The sequence below is a fragment of the Bufo gargarizans genome, chromosome 1 (genome assembly GCF_014858855.1).
Source record: "Bufo gargarizans isolate SCDJY-AF-19 chromosome 1, ASM1485885v1, whole genome shotgun sequence".
Lineage (NCBI taxonomy): Eukaryota > Metazoa > Chordata > Amphibia > Anura > Bufonidae > Bufo > Bufo gargarizans.
The window spans coordinates 33,335,749-33,361,137 of record NC_058080.1 but is presented as its reverse complement, the minus strand read 5'-3'; the positions used below and the strand labels follow the sequence as shown (position 1 = coordinate 33,361,137).

The 25,389-nt window shown below is 46.0% G+C and overlaps 1 protein-coding gene across 1 annotated transcript in view; it reads right to left on the bottom strand.

The window, feature by feature from the left end:
• The window catches only part of LOC122924362 (vomeronasal type-2 receptor 26-like), a 200,240-nt gene extending 175,204 nt beyond the window's left edge, over positions 1 to 25,036 (bottom strand). Inside the window, exons 1-2 of the mRNA XM_044275386.1 lie at positions 24,411 to 25,036; positions 22,272 to 22,416 (exon numbers count right to left, since the gene is read on the bottom strand). Coding sequence (XP_044131321.1) covers positions 22,272 to 22,416; positions 24,411 to 25,036 — 771 coding nt within the window. The remainder of the gene's footprint in view (positions 1 to 22,271; positions 22,417 to 24,410) is intronic.
• Between the last annotated feature and the right edge of the window lie 353 nt (positions 25,037 to 25,389).

Here is a 25,389-nt window from a genome sequence, read left to right as displayed (position 1 = left end):
TCACTTTTTTTCTGGGGTGATTGGCGGACATTTTGTGTCTTGTGGTGCGCCAGCACAAGCTGCCACCAAGTCCATTTAACCATCAATAGTGTGGTTATTTTTTTGCTATATCCTACATCAGGGGCAAGCTGCCGCCAAGTCCATTTAACCATCAATAGTGTGGTTATTTTTTTTTTGCTATATCCTACATCAGGGGCAAGCTGCCACCAAGTCCATTTAACCATCAATAGTGTGGTTATTATTTTGATATATCCTACATCAGGGGAGAGCTGCCACCAAGTCCATTTAACCATCAATAGTGTGGTTATTTTTTTGCAATATCCTACATCAGGGGCAAGCTGCCACCAAGTCCATTTAACCATCAATAGTGTGGTTATTATTTTGATATATCCTACATCAGGGGAGAGCTGCCACCAAGTCCATTTAACCATCAATAGTGTGGTTATTATTTTACTATATCCTATATAAGGGGCAAGCTGCCACCAAGTCCATTTAACCATCAATAGTGTGGTTATTATTTTGCTATATCCTACATCAGGGGTAAGCTGCCACCAAGTCCATTTAACCATCAATAGTGTGGTTATTTTTTTGCTATATCCTACATCAGGGGCTTGGCTGTTCTTGCCATTTTATTGAGGGGTGAAATACAATTGCCAAAATAGCAATTCCCTAAATCTGGTGTTTCAGCTGTGGCCAGCCAATTGTAATACTGTCTGCTGTCTGGCAAAGGATATATTTTTCTTCTGGGATGAAATACAATTCCCAACTTAGCAATTCCATAAATTAGTGGTTTCTGCTGTATCAGGCCTACTTTAAATCTATCCCTAAAAGGGTATATTAGATTGATTGTGCAGATAGGGTCATTCTCAATAACTTCACACACAAGCTACCGTGCATTTCCAAGTCTAATTCTGTCCGTAAACGTATACCTGTCACCCAGCGCCTAAATACTAGGCCTACAATTTATATTCAGCTAAATCTGTGGTTACTGCTGTGCCTGTATTAGTGTAATACGGTACCTAAATAGATAGCCAGATAGTGTTAGGTGTCTGTAAAAAAAGGCCTGAATTTGAATTCAATACATTGGGCCAAATAATATTTTTGTTGTTGTGGTGAACGATAACAATGAGGAAAACATCTATTAAGGGACGCGGACGCGGACATGGTCGTGGTGGTGTTAGTGGACCCTCTGGTGCTGGGAGAGGACGTGGCCGTTCTGCCACATCCACACGTCCTAGTGTACCAACTACCTCAGGTCCCAGTAGCCGCCAGAATTTACAGCGATATATGGTGGGGCCCAATGCCGTTCTAAGGATGGTAAGGCCTGAGCAGGTACAGGCATTAGTCAATTGGGTGGCCGACAGTGGATCCAGCACGTTCACATTATCTCCCACCCAGTCTTCTGCAGAAAGCGCACAGATGGCGCCTGAAAACCAACCCCATCAGTCTGTCACATCACCCCCATGCATACCAGGGAAACTGTCTGAGCCTCAAGTTATGCAGCAGTCTCTTATGCTGTTTGAAGACTCCGATGGCAGGGTTTCCCAAGGGCATCCACCTAGCCCTTCCCCAGCGGTGGAAGACATAGAATGCACTGACGCACAACCACTTATGTTTCCTGATGATGAGGACATGGGAATACCACCTCAGCATGTCTCTGATGATGACGAAACACAGGTGCCAACTGTTGCGTCTTTCTGCAGTGTGCAGACTGAACAGGAGGTCAGGGATCAAGACTGGGTGGAAGACGATGCAGGGGACGATGAGGTCCTAGACCCCACATGGAATGAAGGTCGTGCCACTGACTTTCACAGTTCGGAGGAAGAGGCAGTGGTGAGACCGAGCCAACAGCGTAGCAAAAGAGGGAGCAGTGGGCAAAAGCAGAACACCCGCCGCCAAGAGACTCCGCCTGCTACTGACCGCCGCCATCTGGGACCGAGCACCCCAAAGGCAGCTTCAAGGAGTTCCCTGGCATGGCACTTCTTCAAACAATGTGCTGACAAGACCCGAGTGGTTTGCACGCTGTGCCATCAGAGCCTGAAGCGAGGCATTAACGTTCTGAACCTGAGCACAACCTGCATGACCAGGCACCTGCATGCAAAGCATGAACTGCAGTGGAGTAAACACCTTAAAACCAAGGAAGTCACTCAGGCTCCCCCTGCTACCTCTTCTGCTGCTGCCGCCTCGGCCTCTTCCTCCGCCTCTGGAGGAACGTTGGCACCTGCCGCCCAGCAAACAGGGGATGTACCACCAACACCACCACCACCTCCGTCACCAAGCGTCTCAACCATGTCACACGGCAGCGTTCAGCTCTCCATCTCACAAACATTTGAGAGAAAGCGTAAATTCCCACCTAGCCACCCTCGATCCCTGGCCCTGAATGCCAGCATTTCTAAACTACTGGCCTATGAAATGCTGTCATTTAGGCTGGTGGACACAGACAGCTTCAAACAGCTCATGTCGCTTGCTGTCCCACAGTATGTTGTTTCCAGCCGCCACTACTTCTCCAAGAGAACCGTGCCTTCCCTGCACAACCAAGTATCCGATAAAATCAAGTGTGCACTGCGCAACGCCATCTGTGGCAAGGTCCACCTAACCACAGATACGTGGAACAGTAAGCACGGCCAGGGACGCTATATCTCCCTAACTGCACACTGGGTAAATGTAGTGGCAGCTGGGCCCCAGGCGGAGAGCTGTTTGGCGCACGTCCTTCCGCCGCCAAGGAACGCAGGGCAACATTCTTTGCCTCCTGTTGCCACCTCCTCCTACTCGACTTCCTCCTCCTCTTCTTCCACCTGCTCATCTAGTCAGCCACACACCTTCACCACCAACTTCAGCACAGCCCGGGGTAAACGTCAGCAGGCCATTCTGAAACTCATATGTTTGGGGGACAGGCCCCACACCGCACAGGAGTTGTGGCAGGGTATAGAACAACAGACCGATGAGTGGTTGCTGCCGGTGAGCCTCAAGCCTGGCCTGGTGGTGTGTGATAATGGGCAAAGTCTCGTTGCAGCTCTGGGACTAGCCAGTTTGACGCACATCCCTTGCTTGGCGCATGTGCTGAATTTGGTGGTGCAGAAGTTCATTCACAACTACCCCGACATGTCAGAGCTGCTGCATAAAGTGCGGGCCGTCTGTTCGCGCTTCCGGCGTTCACATCCTGCTGCTGCTCGCCTGTCTGCGCTACAGCGTAACTTCGGCCTTCCCGCTCACCGCCTCATATGTGACGTGCCCACCAGGTGGAACTCCACCTTGCACATGCTGGACAGACTGTGCGAGCAGCAGCAGGCCATAGTGGAGTTTCAGCTGCAGCACGCACGGTTCAGTCGCACTACAGAACAGCACCACTACACCACCAATGACTGGGCCTCCATGCGAGACCTGTGTGCCCTGTTGCGCTGTTTCGAGTACTCCACCAACATGGCCAGTGGCGATGACGCCGTTATCAGCGTTACAATACCACTTCTATGTCTCCTTGAGAAAACACTTAGGGCGATGATGGAAGAGGAGGTGGCCCAGGAGGAGGAGGAGGAGGAAGAGGGGTCATTTTTAGCACTTTCAGGCCAGTCTCTTCGAAGTGACTCAGAGGGAGGTTTTTGGCAACAGCAGAGGCGAGGTACAAATTTGGCCAGCCAGGGCCCACTACTGGAGGACGAGGAGGACGAGGATGAGGAGGAGGTGGAGGAGGATGAGGATGAAGCATGTTGTCACGGAATGTGTACAGGTAACAAGGCAAAACAACATGCATAAATGACTCGCTGGATCCAAAAGCTAAGGAACGAAAGGGAGACCCCTGTAGAAGACCTGGCACTTTCCCTGGCTGCTCAGCCTATGCATAGATCCGAATGGTGGAGGTATGCATATCCACGTACCTTGACTATAAAGCCCTGAGCACCCTACAATAGTGAAGGGACACGACCACCGGCTCCCTACACCCGACACGGAGGGAGTCAGGGTCACCTGGGATCCAGCAAACAGAAAATAACAGATAACAGTATAACACCTAACTTTGTAGAGGAGAGGAGAACCAGATGGGCATGCACACATACTCCAGGAAGAAATATAAGCCGCCCAGAAAAGCCTTCTGGGGAAGAATTTAAAAGGGAAGCAATTAGTCCAACACATGACAGCTGAGAGAGACTAACGAGAGGAGGAGCTGAATACCACAACACAGAAACTCAAGGGGGAGGTTCTGAAAGGCCTCTGTCAGAGCTTCTCAGCTGTCTGGTTGTGACAGTACCCCTCCCTCTACGAGTGGACTCCGGACACTCAGAACCCACCTTCTCAGGATGGGACCTATGGAAAGCCCTGATGAGACGAGAGGCTTTAATGTCCGTCACTGGGACCCACATCCTCTCCTCAGGACCATACCCCTCCCAGTGAACAAGGTACTGAAGAGAACCGCGGACAAGACGAGAATCCACAATCCCAGAGACCTGAAATTCAAGATTCCCATCAACCATAATCGGAGGAGGAGGCAAAGGCGAGGGTACAATGGGTTGAACATAAGGTTTCAATAAGGACTTATGAAAAACATTATGGATCTTCCAAGTCTGAGGAAGATCAAGACGGTATGCAACAGGATTGATGACAGACAGGATTTTGTAAGGCCCAATAAACCTAGGACCCAACTTCCAGGAGGGAACCTTCAATTTGATATTCTTGGTAGACAACCACACCAAATCACCAACATTCAGGTCCGGACCAAGCACACGTCTCTTATCAGCCACACGCTTATATCTCTCACTCATGCTCTTTAGATTATCTTGAATCTTTTGACAAATAGATGACAAAGACGAGGAGAATCTGTCCTCATCAGGTAAACCAGAAGACCCCTCTCCCGAGAAAGTCCCAAACTGTGGATGAAACCCATATGCACCAAAAAATGGTGACTTATCAGAGGACTCCTGACGACGGTTATTTAAAGCAAACTCAGCAAGGGACAAAAAAGAACACCAATCCTCTTGATTCTCCGCCACAAAACAACGCAGATATGTCTCCAGATTCTGATTGACGCGCTCTGTCTGGCCATTCGACTGCGGGTGGAAAGCAGAAGAGAATGACAACCGAACCCCCAAGCGAGAACAGAAAGCCTTCCAGAATCTGGAAACAAACTGCGTGCCCCTATCAGAGACTATGTCTGAAGGAATACCGTGCAATTTGACAATGTGATCAACAAATGCCTGCGCCAGCGTCTTAGCATTGGGCAAACCAGGAAAAGGGATGAAATGCACCATTTTGCTAAAACGGTCCACCACCACCAGAATCACAGTCTTCCCCGAGGAACGAGGCAGGTCCGTTATGAAGTCCATGGACAGATGTGTCCAAGGACGGGAAGGAATGGGTAAGGGAAGGAGAGGACCTGATGGCCGTGAATGAGGGACTTTGGCACGAGCGCAAGTCTCGCAGGCTGCCACAAAACCCTCAACCGACTTACGACGCGCAGGCCACCAGAATCTCCGAGCGATGAGATCCAGTGTGGCTCTTACCCCCGGGTGCCCAGCAAGGACCGTATCGTGGTGTTCTTTAAAAATCTTGTGTCTTAAAGCGAGAGGCACAAACAACCTCCCAGGAGGACAAAGATCAGGAGCCTCTGACTGGGCTGCCTGCACCTCTGCCTCCAATTCAGGAAAAAGAGCAGAGACCACCACACCTTCAGCCAAAATGGGACCCGGGTCTTCAAAATTCCCGCCTCCCGGAAAACAACGTGACAGGGCATCTGCCTTCACATTCTTAACTCCAGGGCGGAACGTGACAACAAAATTAAACCTAGAAAAGAACAACGACCATCTGGCCTGTCTCGGGTTCAGACGCTTGGCTGACTCCAAGTAGGCCAGATTTTTATGGTCAGTAAATACGGTAATAGGGTGTCTGGCTCCCTCTAGCCAATGGCGCCATTCCTCAAAGCGCACACCTGGAAACCATGAGTTATCGCAAATTGATTATCAATGAGATTGACCGCTGCTCCACTATCCACAAAAATCTCACCAAAAATGTTCTTGCTCTCTAGCGCCACCCTAGCCGGCAGGACAAAACGGGAACTACAAGCAAACGGAAAACCTTCAATTTCCGCCTCAACCCTGCCAATAGTAACAGACGGAACATTTTTCAAAGATTTTTTCCTCTTTGTTTCTTTATTATACCCAGAGAACTGCCTGAATCTCCTAGAGGGACAAATATTTGCCAAATGATTAATACCTCCACAACAAAAACAAACCGTCCCATGCGGGCTGAATCTTCTATTGTCAGAAGCAATCAACCCCAGCTGCATGGGCTCCTGCTCAGAAGGGGCTGACAGCGACTGAGACCCCTGCGCACAGAATGGGACCGCTGCACAGTCCTGGGACCGAGTATGACAGGAAGGAGAGATCTCTCCTCTCTCTCTAAGACGCCTGTCAATACGAACGGCCTGAGACATAGCAGAGTCCAAAGAAATAGGCCTTTCATGAAAGGCAAATGCATCTTTCAATCCCTCTGAAAGACCATGGCAAAATTGACTTCGAAGTGCAGCATCATTCCAACCAGTATCAGCTGCCCATCTCCGAAATTCTGAGCAGTATATTTCTGCGGATTGTTTACCCTGGCATAAGAGACGTAGTCTAGACTCCGCCAGAGCAATACGATCCGGATCATCATATATCTGACCCAGGGCTAAAAAGAATTCATCCACTGAACGGAGAGGCCGTGCCCCCTCCGGCAGCGAAAAGGCCCAGGACTGAGCGTTACCTCTGAGCAGCGATATAATGATCCCCACCCTCCGTTCCTCATCTCCAGAGGAAAGGGGAAGAAGGCGAAAATGGAGTTTGCAAGCCTCTCTAAAACGCACAAAATTCTCACTACCCCCGGAGAACGTATCCGGGAGCGAGATCTTAGGCTCAGAACAAGCTCCATGAACGCAAGCTGAACCGGTCACTTGAAGCTGCGAAAAAGTCTTACGGAGGTCAGCTACCTCCAATGAAAGACCCTGGAAGCGTTCAGCCAAAAGTGAAACCGGATCCATGCTTAAGACGGTTTTGGCGGCTTATAATGTCACGGAATGTGTACAGGTAACAAGGCAAAACAACATGCATAAATGACTCGCTGGATCCAAAAGCTAAGGAACGAAAGGGAGACCCCTGTAGAAGACCTGGCACTTTCCCTGGCTGCTCAGCCTATGCATAGATCCGAATGGTGGAGGTATGCATATCCACGTACCTTGACTATAAAGCCCTGAGCACCCTACAATAGTGAGGGGACACGACCACCGGCTCCCTACACCCGACACGGAGGGAGTCAGGGTCACCTGGGATCCAGCAAACAGAAAATAACAGATAACAGTATAACACTTAACTTTGTAGAGGAGAGGAGAACCAGATGGGCATGCACACATACTCCAGGAAGAAATATAAGCCGCCCAGAAAAGCCTTCTGGGGAAGAATTTAAAAGGGAAGCTGTCTGGTTGTGACACATGGTCACAGCGGGGTGGCACCCAACGCAGCTCGGGTCCATCACTGGTGCGTGGCTGGGGGGAAAGGCAGGACGATGACGATACGCCTCCCACAGAGGACAGCTTGTCCTTACCCCTGGGCAGCCTGGCACACATGAGCGACTACATGCTGCAGTGCCTGCACAACGACAGCAGAGTTGCCCACATTTTAACGTGTGCGGACTACTGGGTTGCCACCCTGCTGGATCCACGGTACAAAGACAATGTGCCCACCTTACTTCCTGCACTGGAGCGTGATAGGAAGATGCGCGAGTACAAGCGCACGTTGGTAGACGCGCTACTGAGAGAATTCCCAAATGTCACAGGGGAACAAGTGGAAGCACAAGGCCAAGGCAGAGGAGGAGCAAGAGGTCGCCAAGGCAGCTGTGTCACGGCCAGCTCCTCTGAGGGCAGGGTTAGCATGGCAGAGATGTGGAAAACTTTTGTCAACACGCCACAGCTAACTGCACCACCACCTGATACGCAACGTGTTAGCAGGAGGCAACATTTCACTAACATGGTGGAACAGTACGTGTGCACACCCCTCCACGTACTGACTGATGGTTCGGCCCCATTCAACTTCTGGGTCTCTAAATTGTCCACGTGGCCAGAGCTAGCCTTTTATGCCTTGGAGGTGCTGGCCTGCCCGGCGGCCAGCGTTTTGTCTGAACGTGTATTCAGCACGGCAGGGGGTGTCATTACAGACAAACGCAGCCGCCTGTCTACAGCCAATGTGGACAAGCTGACGTTCATAAAAATGAACCAGGCATGGATCCCACAGGACCTGTCCGTCCCTTGTCCAGATTAGACATTAACTACCTCCCCTTAACCATATATTATTGTACTCCAGGGCACTTCCTCATTCAATCCTATTTTTATTTTCATTTTACCATTATATTGCGAGGCTACCCAAATTTGAATGAACCTCTCCTCTGTCTGGGTGCCGGGGCCTAAATATATGCCAATGGACTGTTCCAATGTTGGGTGACGTGAAGCCTGATTCTCTGCTATGACATGCAGACTAATTCTCTGCTGACATGAAGCCAGATTGTCTGTTACGGGACCTCTCTCCTCTGCCTGGGTGCTGGGCCTAAATTTATGAAAATGAACTCTTACAGTGGTGGGTGACGTGAAGCCTGATTCTCTGCTATGACATGCAGACTGATTCTCTGCTGACATGAAGCCAGATTCTCTGTTACGGGACCTCTCTCCTCTGCCTGGGTGCTGGGCCTAAATATCTGACAATGGACTGTTACAGTGGTGGGTGACGTGAAGCCTGATTCTCTGCTATGATATGAAGACTGATTCTCTGCTGACATGAAGCCAGATTGTCTGTTACGGGACCTCTCTCCTCTGCCTGGGTGCCGGGGCCTAAATATATGACAATGGACTGTTACAGTGTTGGGTGATGTGATGCCTGATTCTCTGCTATAACATGAAGACTGATTCTCTACTGACATGAAGCCTGAATCTCTGTTATGGGACCTCTTTCCTCTGCCTGTGTGCTGGGCCTAAATTTATGACAATGGACTGTTGCAGTGGTGGGTGACGTGAAGCCTGATTCTCTGCTATGACATGCAGACTGATTCTCTGCTGACATGATGCCAGATTCTCTGTTAAGGGACCTCTCTCCTCTGCCTGGGTGCTGGGCCTAAATATATGCCAATGGACTGTTGCACTGGTGGCTGACGTGAAGCCTGATTGTCTGTTACGGGACCTCTCTCCTCTGCCTGGGTGCTGGGCCTAAATATCTGACAATGGACTGTTGCAGTGGTGGCTGACGTGAAGCCTGATTCTCTGCTATGATATGAAGACTGATTCTCTGCTGACATGAAGCCAGATTGTCTGTTACGGGACCTCTCTCCTCTGCCTGGGTGCTGGGCCTAAATTTATGACAATGGACTGTTGCAGTGGTGGCTGACGTGAAGCCTGATTCTCTGCTATGACATGAAGACTGATTCTCTGCTGACATGAAGATAGATTGTCTGTTACGGGACCTCTCTCCTCTGCCTGGGTGCTTGGCCTAAATTTATGACAATGGACTGTTGCAGTGGTGGCTGACGTGAAGCCTGATTCTCTGCAATGACATGCAGACTGATTCTCTGCTGACATGAAGCCAGATTCTCTGTTACGGGACCTCTCTCCTCTGCCTGGGTGCTGGGCCTAAATTTATGAAAATGGACTGTTGCAGTGGTGGGTGACGTGAAGCCTGATTCTCTGCTATGACATGCAGACTGATTCTCTGCTGACATGAAGCCAGATTCTCTGTTACGGGACCTCTCTCCTCTGCCTGGGTGCTGGGCCTAAATATCTGACAATGGACTGTTACAGTGGTGGGTGACGTGAAGCCTGATTCTCTGCTATGATATGAAGACTGATTCTCTGCTGACATGAAGCCAGATTGTCTGTTACGGGACCTCTCTCCTCTGCCTGGGTGCCGGGGCCTAAATATATGACAATGGACTGTTACAGTGTTGGGTGATGTGATGCCTGATTCTCTGCTATAACATGAAGACTGATTCTCTACTGACATGAAGCCTGAATCTCTGTTATGGGACCTCTTTCCTCTGCCTGTGTGCTGGGCCTAAATTTATGACAATGGACTGTTGCAGTGGTGGGTGACGTGAAGCCTGATTCTCTGCTATGACATGCAGACTGATTCTCTGCTGACATGATGCCAGATTCTCTGTTAAGGGACCTCTCTCCTCTGCCTGGGTGCTGGGCCTAAATATATGCCAATGGACTGTTGCACTGGTGGCTGACGTGAAGCCTGATTGTCTGTTACGGGACCTCTCTCCTCTGCCTGGGTGCTGGGCCTAAATATCTGACAATGGACTGTTGCAGTGGTGGCTGACGTGAAGCCTGATTCTCTGCTATGATATGAAGACTGATTCTCTGCTGACATGAAGCCAGATTGTCTGTTACGGGACCTCTCTCCTCTGCCTGGGTGCTGGGCCTAAATTTATGAAAATGGACTCTTACAGTGGTGGATGACGTGAAGCCTGATTCTCTGCTATGATATGAAGACTGATTCTCTGCTGACATGAAGCCAGATTGTCTGTTACGGGACCTCTCTCCTCTGCCTGGGTGCTTGGCCTAAATTTATGAAAATGGACTGTTACAGTGGTGGGTGACGTGAAGCCTGATTCTCTGCTATGACATGAAGACTGATTCTCTGCTGACATGAAGCCAGATTCTCTGTTACGGGACCTCTCTCCTCTGCCTGGGTGCCGGGGCCTAAATATCTGAGAATGGACTGTTCCAGTGGTGGGTGACGTGAAACCAGATTCTCTGCTATGGGACCTCTCTCCAATTGATATTGGTTAATTTTTATTTATTTAATTTTTATTTTAATTCATTTCCCTATCCACATTTGTTTGCAGGGGATTTACCTACATGTTGCTGCCTTTTGCAGCCCTCTAGCCCTTTCCTGGGCTGTTTTACAGCCTTTTTAGTACCGAAAAGTTCGGGTCCCCATTGACTTCAATGGGGTTCGGGACGAAGTTCGGATCGGGTTCGGATCCCGAACCCGAACATTTCCGCGAAGTTCGGCCGAACTTCTCGAACCCGAACATCCAGGTGTTCGCTCAACTCTAATCGTGTCCAAAGACTTGAGCAGCCATTGTACTGTAGCTGTATTTGGGGCATATAGGTTAGCTGAAGTGTATTTTCGTGAGGCTATTTCCCCTTTCAAAATCAGAAGTCTGCCTTCATCGTCTGTGAGCTGCTGATTTAGTATAAAAGGTATGGAATGGTGAATAGCAATAGAAACTCCCTTGCAGGCTGAAGTAGGGTGGGTGTTATGAAACCATTGGCCAAATGGGCGAGATGGTAATTTTGGCATTTTTTTCTGACGTAAGTGAGTCTCTTGTAAAAAGACTATATGGGAACCCATTTTTCTTATGGCTAGCATCACCTGACCCTTCTTTTGAGGTGAGTTGAGGCTCTTAACATTGAAAGTTGTTATCTTTACTTCTGCCATTTTCTCCTTGGTGAAGAGATCCTAAGTTCCCTCACTAGTATAAGAAGTTTGTGAACTTTTTCAATAGGGAAAGGGGAAGGAAGAAGGAGGGTATTAGGGAATACAATAGTGTAGAACAGAGAAAAGAAAAAAAAACTGTGTAAGAATGCACGTATTGAGCAATACAACAATATCTTATTAAACTATAGTCGTTAGCTTAGAGTCTGCTATGTCAAGCGTGGGTGGGGGGGGGTGTAAAGATGAGAGAGTGTGATGGAGTCGGGGAGGAGGTAAGAAACTTGACTTACCTCCAAGCTTGCAAACCAAGCTGTATTTTAGTAACTGATTGGTGAACCTGCAAATTTATTCTAATTATGTCATCCTTCTTCCTTGGGGAGGAAAGGGTAATATATATCAAAACATATTAATTTCTATTAGGTCATATACTTATGAAGGATAGCTGGGGGTGTATGTCTATGTGCATATTTTTCCTTGCCAACATGTTGGGACTATAGTAACCATTTTTTATATTTTTTTTTAAGCTTAAGTGCAAAAGGGGGTGTGGATGGAGAGGGGAGAGATGGAGGGGGAATAAGGGAAGGGGAGGGGGAGGATGGGGGGGAGGTAGTAGTAATTTGATTGCTGAGAATTAGGAAAGTACTGAGAGGTACGGGGGTAGTATCTATCAGGACGTTATGACATCAACCCGATTATATACATTTTAGGTATGCCTCAGAATCAAAATCAAGTACATAAACTCTTTTTTATTTTTTTTGATCAAGCATCAGAATCCTAGGGACTCTCAATAACTGGCATGTTATGATAGTTAACATACGTCCAAAACTCAGAGTTCAAACCCTGTGTGAAGTAGCAGCTCTCCATGGGTCAGCGTTCAGCTACTGAAATTCCGGCTGTCCATTGTAAATTGGGGCCTACAATCCCTGGTTCTGTCTTCAGGTTGGAGGGAAACGCATCTCGGACGCCGCTCTATTCATCTTGGACTTCGTCTTTTTCACCTTCCTCCAGGGTTCAATCTGCGGAAGTCTCGGTAAGTCAGCTGGTTGCGCTATCGTCATCCATGAGGAAACTTCTACCGGGTGTATTTCTATAGCATCCCATGCTCTTTCCAGGTGGTCTGGGGTATGGATTGCAATGCGTTTTCCGTTTTTTATAATCGCAATGCCAAAAGGGTATAGCCAAACATATAGGATTTTTTGCGCTCTCAGCTCGTCCAGTAGTGCCCTGGTACAGTGCGATGTCTGTTCCGTCGTATACAATTTGCCTTTTCTCCCTGGCAGAGGCCATTATGCGAGCAGTATCCATGAACGATAGTAGGCCGCAGATAACATCTCTGGGCCTTTCATTCGGCTTCGGGGCTGGTCTCTGAGCCCTATAGATCCGCTCTATTACGATTGAAGCAGCCGACTCCTCGCCTAAAAGATCGGCAAAAATTTCCAGAGCTACTTTGCGCAGGGATTCAGAAGCCCAGGACTCTGGTAGCCCTTTGATGCAAACATTTCGCCTTCTGCTTCTGTTCTCTTGGTCCTCGAGCATTAGCATCGCTCTGTTAAGCTCTGTAGTGTGGAGGTCGAGGTACTCTGCCAATCCTGTGGAGTGTGTCACTAGCTCCTGTGTTGCTGTTTCGAGCGTCTCTACTCTATGCCCCATTTGTGCATTTTCCGATTTGATATCTGAGAGTTCAGTAAGCACTGGTTTTATTGCCTTTTCAAGCGCCTTCCCCAGTACCTTCATGAGAAAGGATTTCAATACCGGTGAGGGGTCTCGAATGGATCCACAGGATTTACTTTATGCTGTTAAAAACAAAGCAGGGCGCACCATAGGGTAATACCGTTGGTAGACAGATAAAATAAATGGTTCCAGTACAGGGCTCACCTTTTGTGGTTGTGCTATTTGTAGGCACAACTCTAGTAAAAGCTTGTCAATGTCTGCGATGGAGTCACAGTTCACTGGTGGATCTGCAGCCGCGGAGGGATGACTTCTTGTCAGAGATCCCTGAAGTCTCCAAGAAGTGGTAGGATACAGATATAAATAGATAAAATATCCCAGGGCGCAAGAATCCAGTCCAGATAGTAATAGTAAGTAGACAAGTATTTATTGCAGAAGTACAACGCGTTTCGGGGAGTAGTTCCCCTTCATCAGGTACATAACACTGCATATGAAAACACATAGACACACAGCATTTAAATACACTCCAAAAAACCGACAAAATGGAAAAGTGGGCGGGGCTAAGAAAAGGGGGCGGGACTTATGGGGAGGAGTCCCCAGCCGATGTGCATAGATAAAAAAGTTCAATAGTTGCTGATATAAAATATATATAATGATAACAATGCAGAGGCACCAACAATGCTGGTGAAGCCAGAAACTGCCTCTGATCCAGGAGTGCTCGTATTGAAGGGGGAGGTCACATGATTGGAACCCGGTCACGTGATCGTGGCTTGCTGGCAGCAGATAGTATCCTGGTTGCTGGGTAACCAGGACACTTAGTGGCCACACTGATGTATTGCGGACACGAGCGCAGCGAGGATGACAGGGGAGGGAGGTGGAGTCGGTGTTGCAGGGAGGGCGGACCTGTGGTGTGAAATCTGTTGATAGCAAGGGGAGGCTCTGTCATATTATCCGGATCAGGGGCTGAAGGGAGTAGGAATATGAGACACTCAAAACAGATAAATTGATGATACTTGGTGCTAAAAGGATTAATCACTTCTAATAATGATATAATGGCATTAAAAAAAAATAAAAAAAAAAATATATATATATATATATAATAATAATACAAATAATAATAATAATGATAATTTGTCCATTATAGGGTAACTAATTAGTGATGCATAATTAGTAGTAGAAGAACCAACTGATAGAATAATTATCAACCAATAATTAATTGGGGGCTAATGATTGGAGAGAGATGGGATGGTGAGGAGGGAGGTGATAAATGAATAGGAAGGTATTACTCCATAATGATGCATGTACATGTTGTTGATTACAGTAATTGATGATAATGGGTATATTAATGGATCAAAAATATATATATAGATGATGAATAAATGATGAATAATAAATGATAAAGGGAAAGGGGATTTATTATATATTAATCAATAATAAATAAGGAATATATATATATATATATATATATATATATATATATATATATATATATGTATATATGTATGTAAATAAAAAAAATAAAAAATATGAATGAACAAATCCATGATATAGAATAAATGAAATAAAATAAATTAAATGAATATAAAATATGAAAAATATATATGTAAATAATAAAAATGTTGGCTCGATATATGGAGCGTCATGCTTGCATATGTGCAGAAAAAACGGTGGCGGTGGGATATGCATGTAAAGTACTACATTATACAACCTTGGGGGACCTCGGCTGTTTGAAATAGGGAATGTCACGATTGAAACATAACTGAACCCGGGGTATTTCAGAGGTTTATCTCGAGGGCCTCATTAAGACCGAATGGATTAAGGCAGTTGAGTTTGTATATCCAAAACATCTCGCGCCTTCTGATCGACTGCATGATATTGTGGCAATCAGAGCTGATTTGTTCAATGGGTGTGATGGAAAAGCCAGTGGCGAGGCCCTCATGGCGAATGGTTGCGTGTCGAGACACGCTGTGCTTTAGAAAACCCTTTTTGATATTCGACCGATGTTTGTTGAGCCTGTTGCGCAAGGTTTGGATTGTCCGCCCCACGTACTGTAGGCCGCAGGGGCATTCCAGTAGATAGATAACGTTCTTTGATCCACAGTCTAAATGTTGTCTGATGGAGAAGGTTCCCCCATTAGATCTACTTTGGAAGGAAGTTGACATCTGTATAGCGGTACAGCAGAGACATTTGGGTTGGTTACATCTGAAGCTGCCAGGTTGTTCGAGACTCCACTGGATCCCCTTGTGAGCTGGCTGCATCAGAGTCTTCTCCTTCGTCAGCGCATGCTGCCGCCGCCGCCATCTTAGGTCCCGCGCCTGGTGAAATGAGGGCTTTCTTTTTGAGAAAACGCTGCAAAGCTTGCTGGCTCTTTTGGGTTCTCGGTGTGTCAGGGGTATCAGCACCCCTATCTCTCCCATACTTGACCATTTTGAAGTGGGTCAACGCTTGAGTGCGGAGGAGCCGATGTCTCACACAGCCATCTGCAGTCACAGCTAGGCTCCGCCCCCGAAATAGCAGTTTTTTAACACAATTCGGCGCAAATATATTTGGAACAAACCAAATTTTTCCAAAAACAATTTGGTGAACTGGTTAATCAATTTTTTTTTTAAATTCGCTCATCTCTAATGATAAAACTTTATGATATTTGTTCAGAAAAATGTCTGTAGGATCTTAGTCTAAGATTCTGTACACCTGTGGATCATACAATAACTTGCGTACTTCCCTCACATAGAACTCTCCAAAACAACAATGGAAGCACCTCTGTCAGAATCCCTAAGTGTAATGTTATTATAATTTTTTTTAATTCTAAGATCCCTTTCCATGAGGTTCTGGAAGTCATTATTTGCAAGTGTGTCTGGGATAAAAATGTGGATTGGATATATGCACCCCTGGAATGAATGAGTCCACAACCCCATGGTCAACCTCTGAATCCCTATTTCTCTATATGGAGGACACCAAGTATGCATGAGGATTAGTATATGCCAGTCAACGATCCTCTGGGTTTCTGGGAACAATTTATGAAAATGAGCACGTTTTACATCTGCTTCCATCAGAAAGGCTTAGGAAAGCTAGTTTAAATATATTTCCCAGAAAGCCAGAGGAACGTTTCCTGGCCTAGAATAGTTTACATATGTTATATGCCTACTAACTGTTCTTCATAGTGAGAAAGAATCTTCTAAAGCATATATTTTGCCCAGAAACCCAGCATAGTATACTAGTCTCTATCTTTCTCTCTCATATTTATTATACATCTTATTCCTTCCCAAGGTTGAACATGATGAATGTGTTTTTTCTCAACCATATTGCTCTTATATAGGGATGAGCGAACGTCTGATTTAAAAGTTAGCAGTCAAGTTACCACTGAAATGCGTTATGGATCCCGTGACCATAGACCATAACACAATTGCGTTATGGTCCATGGTCACGGGATCAATAATGCAATTCAGCGGTAACCCAAACCCGAACTTCTAAGACATTGGTAAAATGCATCAAAACTTGTGCAGTCAGAATTTTGAGTAGCTATCGATGGCAGCGAATCAGATTCCACCTGTCATTCTTCAGAGGCCTTTTGTAAAATAATATCATCAGTGTGATCGGTTGCTATGAATGACAAGTCCCCTTTTCCTAAGTTTTCATTGATGCATATCTCTAAATATTATTCAAATAGTATCCATTACCTGAGGATGTCCATATATTCCAAGGATCTGTGCTGCGGGAATAGTGGTGGATGAGTGGTGATCTCCAATGATACCAGCCAGCTGGCCATGGCCTGTACAAGAGTAATTAGGTATCAGCGTATCCGGGCCAGACAGAAGATGTAATACATGCTTTACAGCCAATCTCTGATCTAAGCATGAATCATATATGTGGTATCCCAGGGTAATATTGGGTAAAATGTCAGGATCCCGGTTAATATTATCAATTGCAAAGAGAAAAATCAGGGAATGTATGGAACCCCTAACATCAGGCCTGAAAAAAAAGTTGAGAAACTGAAAGTAGACGGGAAGGTAAGAGACTCTTGTTGTTTTCATATTACCTTTACCTTCTACATTACCGTGAAAAAGTTATTACCTGATTCCTAATAGCTTTATGTTATGAAACATGTAAATGAAGCCCCTATCAAACCTCTCTGGACAGATATCCTCTCTCACAGATAATTAATCTGTTGTCAGTATGCAAGTTTCATAAAAATTATCTTTCTACATAAATTCAAAGTTTTATCATTTGCTTAGAACAAATTGTGCAAAATATGCTGCCCACAATTTTACATTTAAAATCAGTGCGGTAGTGAGGGAACAAGGGCAGGAAAGAGGAAGATGAAAGATCACATCAACTCAGAAGGGGCCCTGGCCAGCAGGTCTGCCCATAAAGCCTGGCAGTCAGCCTGACCGTCAATCAGGAGGCAGGATATTGGCTGGTCTACCAGACACTGCCCTGTTCTCACAACATGTACCCCCGGGGTCTATATGCAGCTCAACAGGCAGATATCACCATTCTACTAGTTAATAAGATGAGACTTGTTTCTGTAGTCTGTGGTTTTATTAACCGGCAGTAGATAAGGTAAACTATAAGAAAATGAACATACAAGAACTGAATATACAGCACAATGTACACAAAACCTATACAAAAACATGAATTAATCCCTTACCAACGATGCTTTAGTAAGAGACACACAATGTGCAGCTGCTCCTTCCATGAGGTGAAGGGAAAAGGAAGAAGGTGCCTGTCTGTTTCCCAGAAAGCACTGTGAGCAGGAAGTCAGGTGACCTAATGAATATGCATAGTTTAACAAGGCAGAAGATGCACTTACAGCTAAAGGTCACTAGATGGTGCTGAAGACACACACATGAGCACTCACATTAACAAACTATGCATAGAAGACAGTACACTCCCCGCTTGACATCAGCCGATGTCACTATTAGAGTCCTCTACAGATAACAGTAGGATTCGTTCGGCAGTAGGTCTGATAAACAGTTTGGTCTCATTTTGTTTGAAAATCTTGACCTCAACTTTACGGACACATCCATCTTCACTTGGGAACACTTTAGTAGTGAGGCCCAAAGGCCAATGATTTCTTTGAGCCTGAGAGCCTTTAACAAGAACAATGTCATCCGGTTTCAGGTTGGGCTTAACTGTGTGCCATTTGGTTCTTGTCTGTAAGGTGGGAAGATATTGCTTCATCCACCTATTCCAGAAAGTATCGGCAAGGCCTTGCACTTGTCTCCATTGGCGTTTGTAGAGATCTTTGGTGCCAAACTCTCCAGAAGGAGCACTCACTATACCAGTCTTTTGGGTAAGTAGAGAGGCAGGCGTAAGCAGTTTTGGATCTCCTGGGTCATTTGATATCGGAACCAAGGGTCTGGCATTGATAATGGCTGAGACTTTGGCCATAAAGGTTGTAAAGCATTCATGAGAGAGTCTAGCATTGCCCACTTGTAGGAAGATAGAGTTCAATATTCTGCGGGCTATGCCAATCAATCTTTCCCAGGCTCCTCCCATGTGAGAAGAATGAGGGGAATTGAAAATCCAAGTGCATCCTTGCTCACTAAGGAATCTTTTTACACTGTTATTATCCGAGTTGGAGAGAATCTTTAGCTCATTAGCAGCTCCAACAAAGTTTGTGCCTCTGTCAGAGCGGATTTGTTTTACAGGACCTCTGATTGCAATAAAGCGCCTGAGGGCATTTATGAAGCTAGAAGTGTCCATAGACTCAATAACTTCAATGTGGACGGCTCGAATTGACATACAACTGAAAATGACTGCCCATCGCTTGGAGCTAGCGTGGCTACTTCTAGTTTGACGTGTGATAACGGACCAGGGACCAAACACGTCAAGGCCCACATTAGTAAATGGAGGGTCCATGTTAACCCTGTCGGAAGGGAGATTGGCCATTTTTTGCATTTGTAAACCCCCACGTAGCTTGCGGCAAGTGATGCATTTGAATATACATTTGTTAATTCACCTTTTTGCACCAACGACCCACAGCCCAGCAGCTCGTAACGCTCCTTCGGTGAATAGTCGGCCCTGGTGTTTTATCTTACTGTGGTAGTGCTCTACAAGCAAGGAAGCTAAATGATGATGACCAGGTATTATGATAGGATGTTTCTCATTAAACCCTAATTTGGCCTCTTTAAGCCGCCCTCCCACTCTTAGCAGACCATTCTCATCAAGGACTGGATCGAGCTTCACTAACACACTGTCTTTTGACACAGGTTTTTTGTTGTTGATGCAGTAGAGTTCCTTAGTGAATGTCTCTTGTTGCATGGAACAAATAATTAGATTTTTCTAGCTCACTTACTGAGAATCCATTCTTACAATGGTGCCAACCTTTGCAGTTACATTCCATAACAAATGGGGCATGCTTGAAGGAACGGGCTACATGTGCTAAGCAGGTGATAGCTCGCATAAGTAACTTCCAGGTGGAAAACCTGATGAAACGGTGGCTACCGAGCTGATTGTATAAATTTACAGTAAGTAGCACAGATACCTGGGGGCGGATTTCTTTGTCAGAATCTACATCTAACAGCTCATATGAGTCACAGGAAGAAGAATGTTCTGAGTTGTATAAAAAAGCAGGACTTGTGAACCAAACAGTGTCCTTAAGATGACTGGTAGTGATGTGGCGAACATAAAATTTTCCGTTTGCGAACGGCGAACGCGAATCTCCGCAAATGTTCGCGAACATGCGAACCGGGCGAACTGCAACAGACTTCAATAGTAAGGCGAATTTGATAACAAGGACTCTTTGTGGCCACAATAGTGATGGAAAAGTTGTTTCAAGGGGACTAACACCTGGACTGTGGCATGCCGGAGGGGGACCCATGGCAAAACTCCCATGGAAAATTACATAGTTGACCCAGAGTGTGGTAAGTTGAAATCGCAATGCGATTTATAGAACTTGAATTAATCGCATTGCACATCGCATAGATCTGAGTTCCTAATGGTTGTATTGCTAGAATTGACAACGAATACAGCGCTATATCCTCAATCTTCGTTATATTCTATCAATATAACCATTAGGAACCCAGCAGCTCTAAGTTGTAATCGCAATAGGAATAATATAACCTGTACTAATCGCATTGCGATTACAACTTTGTGTCACTGCAGCTTCAGAATTAATTTAAGATTGATGCTGTCCTTGCTTTTTGATAGGCGGTGGGAGGGTCTGGGAGGGAGGGTATGCTGCTGATTGGCTGGAATGTGTCTGCTGACTGTGAGGTAGAGGGTCAAAGTTTGCCTAATGATGACGAATAGGAGGGGGACCGAACATCGCATATGTTCGTCCGCAGCGGCAAACGCGAACAAGTTATGTTCGCCGGGAACTATTTGCCGGCGAATAGTTCGGGACATCACTAATGACTGGCAGCAACTAACCTGGTTGCTAAGTCTTCTGGGTTATGATCAGTAGGTACAAAGTGCCATTGTTTTGGGAAAGTGGACCTCCTGATTCTTAAAGGGTTTCTACCACTTTGTTTGCCCCTATTTAGCTTTCAGACACTAGCGATCCGCTAGTGTCTGCTGTACCAAACAATCCTAATCTAACAGTTTTTTGTCCAGCCGAGATGTCTGTGCAGGCAGCGGTCAGACGATTACAGATGCGCACGGCGCAGGCGCGAGATTTCGTACACTGGAACAGAGGGAGGATCGGATTCCATCAGAGATGGGCGTGCTGGAGGGACGCGCTGGGCGGCATTATGTGAAGGTAGACGGAGCCTCTAGGTGCTGAAAAGACGCCCGCATAGCACCTAGAGGCTCATTAGCATATCCCCAAAAAGTTATTTTTTTAGCAAAACGGCTGGACAAAAAACTGTTAGATTAGGATTGTTTGGTACAGCAGACACTAGCGGATCGCTAGTGTTTGAAAGCTAAATAGGGGCAAACGAGGTGGTAGAAACCCTTTAACACTCGGTTGTTAACGTAAACGTAAAAACGTCTAGTTTGGTTGTAAATGTAGCCAAGGACCACTTTACTGTCTGTATAAAACTCTGTGTCTCAGATCTCTAGGTTTTTCTCTGACGTAATTAATTCAGCTTGTTCAACAGCCAATACAGTGGCACAGAGTTCTAGCCTGGGTATTGTATGTGCGAGAAGTGGTGCGAGTTTCGCTTTGCCCATGACAAACCCTGTGTGGCATTGGCCTTTGTTGTCTACAGTTTTAAGATAAGCTACAGCGGCAATTGCTTTGACGGACGCCTCAGAGAATACGTAAAGTCTTTGTATTTTCACTTCTGTGGATGGCACAGGAGCATAAGAACGTGGAACATGGAGGTTAGATAAAGTCTTTAGGGAGTTTCTCCACTCTATCCATGTTTTTTGTTTCCAGGGGAAAGTGGGTGATCCCAATCCAATGTCTCCTGAGTTAAGTCTCTAAGTAGTGATTTGCCCTGGATTGTAACAGGGGCCGTGAATCCTAAGGGATCATAAAGACTGTTTATGGCAGACATGACACCTCTACGGGTAAAGGTAAGGTAAACATATCTGATTTTAGACCGCAGAGGAGACCAAGGCTACGTCGTATAGGAAGGGAGTCAGTCCCTAAGTCTAAGCTCTGTAGGTCATTTGAATGGTCTTGAGAGGGAAATGCTTCTATCAGCTGCTTACTATTGGAGGCTATTTTGTGGAGTCTCAGGTTCGAGCACACAAGCATTTCTTGAGCTCTCTTAAGGAGACTTATTGCACCCTCAACAGTGGGTAGTGATTTTAGACAGTACATAAAAGTCTCTTTCTACGAATTGACTGACGTCTGACCCATATTCTGGTTCGCCTTCCTGCGCAGAGTGTCTGAGACCATAAGTTGCAACTGCAGAGGAGGGGCTGTTACCAAAGATATTTACCCTCATACGGTACTCCGCAGTATCTTTTGTGGGGTCATTGTCAATAAACCAAAGAAATCTTAAGAAGTTTCTGTGTTCTTCTTTAACGAGAAAGCAATGAAACATCTGCTGAATGTCCGCCATGAAGGCAACAGAGTCTTTGCGAAAATGAAGCAGTACTCCTAGGAGCCTGTTATTAAGACCTGGACCTGAGAGCAGGACATCGTTTAAGGAGACACCTTCATATTTTGCACATTACTCTAATTTGACCTGGTTTCTTTGGGTGGTAAACACCGAATATGGGTAAATACCAACATTCTTCAGAGTTTTTAAGGTTGGGAGCTACCTCAGCATGACCATTCTCAAATATTTTCCTTATGAAAGTAAAGAAGTGATCTTTCATTTCTGGCTTCTTGTGGAAGCTACGTCTTAGAGAAACAAAACGTCTGTAGACTTGCTCTCTGTTGTTAGGCAAACATTGCCTTTGAGGCCTGAAGGGAAGGGGTGCGACCCAACTATTTGTTTCATCCTTAGTGATTTCCTTTTGCATGGTCACTAAAAGCAATCTGTCTTCATGTGGCATTGCTATCTGATTGTCCTCCTTGGTCCTTTGGAACACTGAGCAACCTAGGTGGTCTTTGTCACTGTCACAAGCTATGTTGTGGTCTAAAGGGTCTATGAAGGAACAAGGTAGGTGAGTACTATGTGGCAATTCCTTTATGAGGAAGTTGTTTTTACATGGTTCGAAGATAGAGGGACGTCCATTATCTAATGTGCTTGTAAGCATGCTTAATGGAAATTTGTGTATGCTTCCTAAGCAGACATCTCCTACTATGACCCATCCTAGGTCATGCCTTTGGGCATAAGGAGCATGATGTGGGCCTTTAAACTGTTCTCTAGTTTTATGAACTTGTAAGATATCTCTCCCTAGGAGTAGGATTATCTGAGCGTTAGGATCGAGTTTTGGTAAGAGATGGGCTATACGCTGTAAATGGGGGTGATGTATGGCTACCTCTGGAGTAGGAATCTTGTGTCTATTATCAGGGAGTTGGTTACATTCAGTAATAGTTGGTAAGGAAAGACACATTTTACCATCAATGGACTCAATTAGATAGCCACTAGCTCTCCTCCCCGCTGTTTCTACAGTACCTGCACAGGTCTTTAGAGAATAAGGAGTGTTGGGCCCTTTGATGTTGAAAATGTCAAAGAAAGTAGATTTGGCTAGGGACGCATTACTTTGGTCATCTAGGATGGCGTAAACATTAATGGCTTTGTCTCTGCAGCCCTTTGGGTACACTTTTGTTAGGCAGATTTTTGAGCAGGACCTGCCGCCTATGAGTCCTTTACAGACTTCAGTGCATTGTTACGTAACTGATAGTGGGTTAGCTTCAAAGTTACTTTCCTCCCCACCATGCTCTCTGGCACTGTTACTCTGTGATAAGGTCCATGGGAAAAGCCCACTAGGATGTAGGGCCGTGTTGTGATCTGAGTGTTTGCATTCTGTGCATTTTACACTAACCTGACAGTCTTTGGCAATATGTGATGTTGATGAGCAGCACTTGTAGCAAATGTGGTTCTCCTTGAGGAAGGCTTTTGCGATATGCTATGGATATTTCTCTAAAGGCTCTGCACTTCAGAAGAGGGTGTGGCTTCTTGTGTAGAGGGCACTGCTTACCAGGATCTTTGACTGTTTCGCGACTGGCAGAGCTGTAATGCCTGTAAGAATCTGCAGGTGAAATGTTAGTTTTGTGCACTGCCACTGATCCTTTGTGTGGTCTGTGGTCATAGGGAGTGGGACAAGACTGTGATAGATCAAAGCTAGGGTCATTACGAATATTAGCCTGTAGCCTTACAAAGTCAACAAACACACTGAATGGAGGGAATGGCACATTGGAGGTATGTTTGTACCTTGACCCGTGGGAGACCCATTTCTCCTGCAGGTTGTGGAAAAGCTTTAATACAATAGGCTTGACACCTCTGGCAGTGTCGAGGAAAGCAAACCCCGGTAAATCCCCTTTGGCTTTGGCAACCTGTAATTCCATCAGTAGATCACTTAAATCCCTACGTTTCTGGAAAACTTTGCTAGATATTTTAGGGAATTTGTCAATTCTTTTAAACAATGCATCCTCTGTGATCTCTGCAGAACCATAAAATTCATCAAGTCTATCCCAGATCATTCTTAGGCCAGTCTCTGGGTAGTTTACATTAATATCCCTGATTCTCTTGGCATGTTCTACAGAGTCTTTTCCAAGCCGATCTAAGAGGAAGTCTATCTCCTCACTACATGACAGACCCAGGTCTTTTGTAATGTTATAAAAGGAGGCTCGCCATGCTCTTTAGTTTTCAGGGCGATCGCTGAACTTCGCCAGTCCCTTTGTAACTGTCTCTCTTTTAGTAAAGAACCTGGCAGTCTATTGTGCTCTGGTTACAACTAAGGTAAGTTGGAGATGGAAAGTCACAGTGAGAGTGCAGTGGGTGATCATACCTGTATGGCGTCTGTGACTTAGGCCAGCCCATGTCATACCGTCTTGTAGGATACGGTGGCTCTGCAGGCTGGACTGGAAGCTGGCTTCCTTGGTGTGCAGGGAAGTTAGCTCGAGTTTTGTCACGTGGCTCTGGGCTCTCTTGTTTGTAGGACTGGGTTCCGAGCGTGATTCTTTCTTTTGTACGGTATGATTCCTCTGTGGCATAAGTGACATCTTCGGTTCCTGGGAATGGATCAGCATTGCTGTTTGGTCTAGCGTGTTGACGGACGTACTCTGAAGTGAGTTGTACAGGATCTTGCTGGCCGAGTTCTGGACTAAGCACACTGCGGTGACTTTCGGTTTTAGGGTATTCCATTGCTTCAAAGAACTTTGCTTCAGCTATGGCAGCTGCAGTTTCTTTCTCTACGGCGAGCTTCTCTAGCTTTGCATCTAAGAGGACCTGTTGCTTTGCTTTCTCAGCCCTTTCTTCTTTCATCTTCATTTCTTGTTCGGCAAAGGCTGCTTTGACCTTCGCGGCTTCTGCCTTTGCGTGGGCAATGGCAGCTGCATTGCTAACGGAAGACGACTTGGTGGAACCATCCTTCCCTGATCTTGTCTTGTAGCTTGATACTGTGCTTCGCGACATGGTGTTGGTGAAGACACTTAACTGCGTGGAGACTACTGTGCTGTGGAATGCCGGTCACTGTGCTTAGAGAGCGGTCACAGTATGCAATCAAATGTGTCTACATTGCTTGAAGCAGCTATCCCCTTGCAGCACTTGACTGTATAGAAGTCGCTGTGGCGTCCGTTTGCAGATATTGCGTGGACCGTAACAGACTTCTGTGTAGTCAGGTGCGTCTCTCTCGCTAGAAGTCATCGTTTACTGTCCTGTTCTCACAACATGTACCCCCGGGGTCTATATGCAGCTCAGCAGGCAGATATCACCATTCTACTAGTTAATAAGATGAGACTTGTTTCTGTAGTCTGTGGTTTTATTAA